General features: G+C 40.9%; 1 protein-coding gene across 1 annotated transcript; it reads left to right on the top strand.

Annotated features, from left to right (window-relative positions):
• The first annotated feature begins 714 nt into the window (after nucleotides 1–714).
• Nucleotides 715–5,926, top strand: HELT (helt bHLH transcription factor). The gene is made up of 4 exons (XM_075577949.1): nucleotides 715–1,080; nucleotides 2,195–2,299; nucleotides 3,812–3,908; nucleotides 4,715–5,926. Exons 1-4 carry the CDS (start codon nucleotides 1,006–1,008, stop codon nucleotides 5,197–5,199), a joined length of 762 nt encoding a protein of 253 aa, XP_075434064.1. The 5' UTR covers nucleotides 715–1,005; the 3' UTR covers nucleotides 5,200–5,926.
• The last annotated feature ends 2,900 nt before the right edge of the window (nucleotides 5,927–8,826 follow it).

Genomic DNA, 8,826 nt, shown 5'->3' with positions numbered 1-8,826 from the left:
CCGTTCCATTCACCCTCCCGTTCCGATTTTCCCCCTCTGATTCCCCCCCTGCTCCGATCCCCCCCGTTCCATTCACCCCCCTGCTACGATTTTCCCCCTTTGCTCCGATCCCCCTTCCGCTCTGATCCCCCTCTGATACACCCCCCCGTGTGTATTTGTGTGTGAGTACCTGTGTGTGTGTGAGGGTGCCTGTGTATGTATGTGAGTGCCTGTGTGTGTGTGTGAGGGTGCCTGTGTATGTGTGTGAGTGCCTGTGAGTGTGTGAGGGTGCCTGTGTGTGTGTGAGTGCCTGTGTGTGAGGGTGCCTGTGTGTGTGAGGGGGCCGAGGGTGCCATGGGGCTGAGGGTGCCGAGGGGCGGGGGGGTGGGGTGTGTGTGTGTGTGTGTGTGTGTGTGTGTGTGTGTGTGTGTGTGTGTGTGTGTGTGTGTGTGTGTGTGTGTGTGTGTGTGTGTGTGTGTGTGTGTGTGTGTGTGTGTGTGTGTGTGTGTGTGTGTGTGTGTGTGTGTGTGTGTGTGTGTCACAATATTGGTCATCAGTTCACAGTCGGGGGGAAAAAACAATTAATCAGGAGGCAAAAAGCAAGGTAAAGCATTGTGCATGCTTGATATCAACACTGCAACTTTGCAGCAAGGTGCAGCTGCACACCCAGCACTATATCCCATGCTCGGGGTATCTGCCCCCTGAACAACCCCCTCCCCTCCCCACGCCCCCCTGATTAGGATGCACACAGTCACGTGTCTCTTCAAGGGCCACGTGGATTGACAGAGTTGATCTGCCCCCTGCCAGCCTCCCAGCTACAGATTTCTATTTTTTTTGTTTGTTGTTTTATCGCTGGGGTTTTTTTTTATCCCCCACTCCCTCTCTCTCTCCCCCTCCCTCCCCCGTGTAATCCCCCCTGGGATGGTGCCGCAGGATGCACGGCGCTGATCACTAGTGCCCGCTTTATAAGCACGTCCCGGGCGGCTGAGGAGACGCAGTCTAGCTGAGGACACCGCTAGGAGCAGCATGGACATGGCAGCGCTGGGGTCTCACTCCGCCAGGATCTCCCTCAGGGGCTCAGCCAGGAGCAAGGAGAGGAGGGTGAGTGCCGGGACAAACTCTCCGGGGAGGCGCTGCAAAGACAGGCACTGGAAGGGTTAAGGACAGAAGTCACCTGCCACCTAGTGCTGACAGCGGCCAAGGTCCTGTAACCCCTGCAGTGCCAGAGCAATGCAGCGCTGCCCTGCACGGGGAAAGGTGTGTGCAGAAAGCAGCCATCATGCAGCTAGTCTCCCTTAAATACTGTATGGTAGAGATTTGTATATCAATGGGACATTTTCCTATAGGATCATAGTGTGTGTGTGTGTGTGTGTGTGTGTGTGTGTGTGTGTGTGTGTGTGTGTGTGTGTGTGTGTGTGTGTGTGTGTGTGTGTGTGTGTGTGTGTGTGTGTGTGTGTGTGTGTGTGTGTGTGTGTGTGTGTGTGTGTGTGTGTGTGTGTGTGTGTGTGTGTTTAATAGCACTAAATCATCAGGCAATCAAACATGCTCCAGAGCAACGTACGTTTCAGACCATACAGTCCTTTCTCAAGCTCTTGAGAAACTTCTGTTTTTTTGTATATCTACTGGACAGGCTGGTGTTCCCTGAACCTCTGTTAAGTAAGTTTTTCCTTTTCTATTTGTATCATTTTTATTTAAGGCTTCATGTTTGTGTGCAGAATTCTTTACAAACAAAAGTGTATTAGAACACAGGGGGGCAGCACACAAACTCCAATATAGTGTGTGTGTGTGTGTGTGTGTGTGTGTGTGTGTGTGTGTGTGTGTGTGTGTGTGTGTGTGTGTGTGTGTGTGTGTGTTATATATATATTTATTTTTCTATTGGAGTGTCAGCTGTAGGGAAAGTGATAAGTCACCTACTATTCTCTCCTGCTAATCTGTTTTAAATGTTGTATGCTGTTTCTCATGTACAGTATTTAAGGATTATACAGAGCAGTCACAGACTCATTACTGGTTCTGTTGGAAATATTGCAGAGATCTGCACTGAAACCTGTGCTTTGCCAGTACATAGTTTGTAAATCATGTCCCTTAATGTGGCTTCCTATAACGTCTCGGTGCAATTGGAAGTCACATTGTGCTTGTATATTATTCACCAAATGACTTCTTTGGGTTTATTTATCCCCAGGACGCCTTGCAAACTCTATGCTTTATTTCTTTGCAGAGAACTCCTGTTTCACATAAAGTGATCGAGAAAAGGAGGAGGGACCGGATCAATCGCTGTCTAAATGAATTGGGGAAGATCGTACCCATGGCACTAGCCAAACAGGTCAGTACACTGCAAACAAAAAAGCCAATATGCACAATCCAATAGCAAACTATTGAATTCATCTATACCCTTATTTATGAGAAGAAAATATAATTTAGTTCAGTAGGAACCTGCTGAAATGGTGTACAGTACCTTGACATTGTGACAGGCTTAACATGTTGTGGCTGAACGATTGAACTCAAAGACCCTTACTTACGAGAACAAAATATATAAATTAATTGGTTTATTTTGATTTCTGTTGTATATTTTAAGTTGCACTCCAGTTGGTACTAATAAATATATTGTTTTGGGTTTTATTAAGATTGTGTAATTGTAGGTTAGTGCACTGGGTGGATAATGTTGGATTCTAAACACAATCAGATATGGGATTATGCCTTTTGGGATGATTTTATAATTAGCCAACAGCACAATTATATTTATTCAGTATCGTTAAAGTTCAAAGTTCTGGTAGCAATATCGACTGTGTGAAAGTGTTTTTTGTTTTTTTGTTTTTATACTCTGGCTGTGATTTATATTATGGTGCACTTGTGGAAGAGACCTCTGAGGTTTTGAAAGCTCTGTACACAATCATTTTATTTATGAGCTCTTAGTTGGTCAACTAAAAGGTATCACAACCTATATTAATATCACCGTAATTTAATCTGTATTCTTATAAAGTACATTTAATCTGTGCAAATAAATGGAGTGATCATATATTAAACAATTGGAGAAAAAAATAGTTTATTTGTCTGTATAATTTTCTCCCTTTCCCTTACTTAGCTGGCAAATATGGTGGCATATTAGGGTTAGAGTGGCATACTAGGGGTCTAGGGCAAGTATTAGACTGAAAAAAGTGTGTGTGCTAATCACGCGCATTTTAAGTGAAACTTCTTTCTTTTGTCACTGTTTTGTCACAGAAATTGTATTTGTGATAGTGATGTTTTTAATTAAAAATCAAAACACAATTTCAATGCCAAAACGCAAAGAAGTTTGACTTAGAACGCGTGTTTTAGCTATTTGCCCTTCTATATTTATAGTGTGCGTGTGTCATTCAGTGTATTTCTTCTCCCTCCCCGAGACGTCACTGACGGTCTCTTCTGCCAGCAGTGACGTCACTTCCGTTATGGAATTTTGTTACAGCACAAGGGATTTTTCTTATCAAAACTCTAGGTGCCGGCAAAGAAGCTTCACTTCAACAATATATACTGTATATGTTTTGTATTATTATTTTAGCCGCCTGCCTGATACATAAGGCTGAACCAGTGTCCCATTTACCTGGTTCACCTGGTAAATAGCCTCTACCATGATAAAAAAAAAAAAACATGTTACTTTGAGGTGTGCTGGATTTCCTGTATGAAGAACTGTATGCATCTTAGCAAGGTATTGTAAAAGGAGCTTGGACCAGAATGTCTTGAGATTCGGCTCTGGAATCGCCATTTTTTTTTGTCAAGGCACTATGACCACTGCATGAAGAAATAGGGGCAGACAAGCGAGGCGTGGATGTGATAACTAAAGTTGATTTCTCTTCTTCAGAATTCGGGAAAACTAGAAAAAGCTGAGATTTTGGAAATGACTGTTCAGTACCTGAGAGCTCTGCACGCCGCTGATTTCCCCAGAGGGAGAGACAAAGGTAGAATTATTTTTTTTTAAATATAATTATTATTTATTTATTTTACAATACCATAAAATCTTGATCATTCATCATGACACTTGCCTGCACGTCACCTGATTTGACGTCTTTGCTACTTGGCATTCTGAAAATTAAACAGCTTGGCAAAGAGCTAACAAGGTTGTGATGTGGCATGATGGAGGATGTGATTTTTAAACTACAATTAGTGGGTTCATTTTCAAGGACCTCGTAGTCATGCAGATGTTGAGATTTCTTTTTGCTTTGCTGATGGTTATGCAGCGCAGTCATGCCAGACTCCTGTGCCTCATTTGCTCTGCTTCATTAACTCAAAGCTATGAGATATTATACATCGTTACATAGTAGATGAGGTTGAACAGCGATATGTTTATCAAATTCAACCTGTGTTTATATTTGTAATTGTTTTTACATTGCAATTTAGACTTATTTCCCCGTGGTACCCGCACATGTCACCTTGAATCGGCAGTAATCATTGGCTCTGATAAATCATTCCCCTTAATGTTTGAATGGGGTTACGTGACATTAGGAGAACACAGTAGGATTAGAAACTGCAATGAAACAGGATCTCCATAATGGGTCTATTAAAAAAAAAAATGAATTGAATGCCATTTGTTTCCCCCTTCTCTTTGCAAAGAAAGATTGATGATGGACAATATGTAATCCAATATAACATTACTGTTGTTGCTATTTAATGCAGCATGTTCATTGTCAGAGACTTGAATTGCTGCATTATTAAAAGACCCTGTAATGTCTAGCATGCACTCACTTATTCCCTTGTCTCCCAACAGATCTTCTGTCTGAGTTTGCCAATTATTTTCACTACGGCTACCATGAGTGCATGAAAAACCTGGTCCACTACCTGACCACTGTGGAAAGGATGGAGACCAAGGACACTAAGTATGCCCGGATTGTTGCCTTCCTGCAGTCCAAAGCCCATTTGACCACCGAACCCCTCTTCAGCTCCCTGCAGGAGGTGGATGTGTCTTGCCAGCTGCACCCCTCTCCGCCTGATTACCCAAGCCCTGGTGACTCTACCTTTCCGCAGAGCTCTGGAGGCTCATTCCCATGGCATGGCACTTCTCGGAGCCCTACGCTCCCTTATCTCACTGGCCCCACTGCCATGCCGCTTCCATGCAGCCCTCCGCAGGCGCCACCACATGGCGGCTTCTTGTCCCCCATGCAGGGCCTGGACAGACATTACTTCAATCTGCTGGGACATTCCCACCCCAATAGCTTCAGCATGCACAGCACACCGCACCCTGCCGTCCTGTGACCTTCCTGCTATGAGACACACAGGGACACAGACACACTGGGCAAGGTGGGTTTCAGACAGGCATGTTGGAAATGTGGTATATGTTTTTGGTACATTTTAAAAGCTGAACCGAGTGAGCCTTCCTTTTTACAGTGTACGGACAGATTTAGGAAGGACAGGCTTAAATCTCCGTTTCAATATGAACACGAGCCATGGCTAAAGATATGCCCTTTTGATATGTGGGGTGCAACTGTTTAACCACTTTTTTTTTAATGCTTAGAATCCCTGTTATTCCAAGACCATCAATTCGATTATAATATGTGCTTCTGCTTTTATATACACGAAGACAATCTTAATAAATATGTGGCTGCCACGTCCAGCACAGAAAGGATTGCATCTGTGAGATTGTCTGGAGTTGCATCACTGCTAGGGTATAAGTGGAACTTCAGCCTGATTATTATCTGATAGGGCCTACAATACATGCGTGCTGCCCTGTGTAAGACTCGTCTGCCCCGAGGTGAACCCTTTGTCTTCAGCCACAGTGCAGCAAATAAGAAAGCTGAGAATCGGCCTGTGTTATGTACTGTATATATATGTAGGAAGAGCTGGAACTTGGACATTAATTTATATAACTGTTATACCCTCTTGTTTGGACTTTATAAAGTTATATATATTTATATACTGTACAGTATGTAATAAATGTTTATACATACATAATGTTTCTAATGTATTTTTGTACTGTATTAAAAAGGCAATGGAAAAAAAAAACACCCTTGGTTATTTTAGCACGCTACTATGTACAAATGTTTGTTCATATGTCATTTTGTTTTGCATTTTATATCCGAGTACCACGGGTAATTCAATTGATTATATTCAATGCTGATTGCACGGACTTAAGAGTTCAGGGGGATTTCTGATGGATCACGTTATCTCCCTGTGCCCTTTCGGGGCTTACTTGCAAATGAGATGTGTATCTTTCCTGATAAGGCAAAGATATTTGTCAGTGAGAGAATATCCGTGGCCTCAGAGTGTGCTATACATTCTACTAATTACATGCCCAAGCGTCAGGAGTTAAAGTCAGGAAAGGAGAAGGAAGTCCCTCGTTCCATGCCAATCACTACCAGGGATCTACAGTACGAGAGACACAGCTGCGATCAGTTTTGGGCACCGATTAAAAACCTTAGGATTTGTTTCGGATCATCAGGCTGTTGAACAGACATTACTTATGGTAATTAGAGTATTGTAAAGATTAATAATCACAATAACAGCATTGATCCCTAAAAGATCAACGTGAATAACATTTTGGAGTATATGAGTGGAACTGCTTTAAATAATATGCTTTCACTATAACGTTTAGTGAGCACGTACCAGTCACTTCCAGACGGTGTTATCTGTCTGTACATCTGCATTACCAAGATGAACTAACTGATGGGAATTTCATTTTCCTATTGAAAGGTAATTCCTATACTAAGCTAATCAAAGAAAGGTTCAGCATTGGACATCATATGGACAACTAGTTAAATATATATGTGGATTAAAGATATATGTTTGAAATTGCACAATTTTCATAGACAGACAAAACGGAGCATATGTATCCACAGATCCTAGCATATGTAATCTGCACTGATTTCCATGCTAGCTGCTCAATCACTTTTAGCTCTAACTCAGGGTTGATAAGCCTAGTTAGGGAGTGCTAAACTGTAGCACCATTTAACAATGTTACCGAGTGTGTGCCTTCCCCTGTTACCGAGTCTGTGCCTTTCCCTGTGTGTGTACATTCATACAAATTAAATATTGTTGAGGTATGTATGGTTATACATTATTGTACACCCATACTTTATACAGTACAGTCATTATTACATTATATACCATATTAGTTCTCACAAACATATCCCTGTAATCACTAACAAAATATATAGCTTGATGTGTTTCAGACATTTCTATGATCCATAATAGAGAGATTATATATATATATATATATATATATATATATACAGATATATATATCACATGTAACTTTTGGTAATGAAAGTGTTAAGTCCTATACTCATTACATGGCTTTTAGTCTATTCCAAGAAATAACTCAATGATCATCGGGGTGTGGATGTGAGAGCAGGTTTTGAAAGGTGCTAAATATTGTAGTATGTATGTCTGTCTGTCTGTATTAATATACTGTAACACCATTAATGTACATAGCGCTTCCTGTGCTAACAGTAACGCAGGTCTGAGGATCTCCGTTGTTAGGTAAACCGCTCACATGATTTGCATATGAGTAAGCCTAAGGTCCGTTCAAATGTATTGATCCGTTATGTTTAAGGAAAACGCCAGGACATTGTTGCGCCGAGTACGTTTGGGGATAAGCGTTACAGATATCAATACGTTAAAATGAGATAACGGAACATAAAAAAAAAAATGAATGGCCTTCTGAAGATCTACCCGTAAGGCCCATATTCATTAAATTGTACATTAATAAAAAATGATATACTAATTGATACTGTTCAGGTATGTATGGATATATATATATATATTATTGTACACCCAAGCTTCGTTAATAACGCGACTTAAAGTTTGACCACTGCGCATGTGCGGTGTATTGGAGAACGTGTCTCTGAGACATAAAAATCCAAGTTAATAGCGCTGCTACTTTGAAGAACGGACGTTATTTTTGCATCGCATTAGCTTTAATAATAATAAGAAAAATAACGTCGGTTCCCAATTTCGTGTACGTCACGTTATTAGGTAAAAATGAACGCCCTGAGCATCTGCCCTTAGAATGCACGCTCCTCAGGGGAGAGGACTTCTACCAATGTTCACTATTATATGTGGTGCACTTATTCCAATTTTGTAACCTTTTCACCTGTGGCATGTCTCATTATATATATATATATATATATATATATATATATATATATATATATATATATATATATATATATATATGGACGTGTAGTAACCAGGGGAATCCTGATGACAGAAGACAGCACACCGCGGTAATGATACAAATTTTTTTTTTGTATCATTACTGCGGTGTGCTGTCTTCTGTCATCAGGATCCCCCTGGTTACTACACGTCTATATGCTTCATATGGGACAAGCATCTGCCTTCTAACAAACGTGAGTGCAAATCTCCATACCAATGACTATATATATATACATATATATATACACACACACACACACACACACACACACACACACACACAAACACAGTCATGTGAAAAAGAAAGTACACCCTCTTTTAATTCCATGTTTTTACATTTCAGGACATAATAACAATCATATAACAATAACATAACAACATAATCATATAACAACATAATAACAATCATCTGTTCCTTAGCAGGTCTTAAAATTAGGTAAATACAACCTCAGATGAACAACAACACATGACATATTTCACCGTGTCATGATTTATTTAACAAAAATAAAGCCAAAATGGAAAAGCCATGTGTGAAAAACTAAGTATGCCTTATGATTCAATAGCTTGTAGAACCACCTTTAGCAGCAATAACTTGAAGTAATCGTTTTCTGTATGACTTTATCAGCCTCTCACATCGTTGTGGAGGAATTTTGGACCACTCTTCTTTACAACGTTGCTTTAGTTCATTGAGGTTTGTGGGCATTTGTTTATGCACAGCTCTCTTAAGGT

The sequence above is a fragment of the Ascaphus truei genome, chromosome 1, assembly GCF_040206685.1.
Source record: "Ascaphus truei isolate aAscTru1 chromosome 1, aAscTru1.hap1, whole genome shotgun sequence".
Taxonomy (NCBI): Eukaryota; Metazoa; Chordata; class Amphibia; order Anura; family Ascaphidae; genus Ascaphus; species Ascaphus truei.
This window is presented reverse-complemented; position numbering and strand designations above follow the sequence as displayed.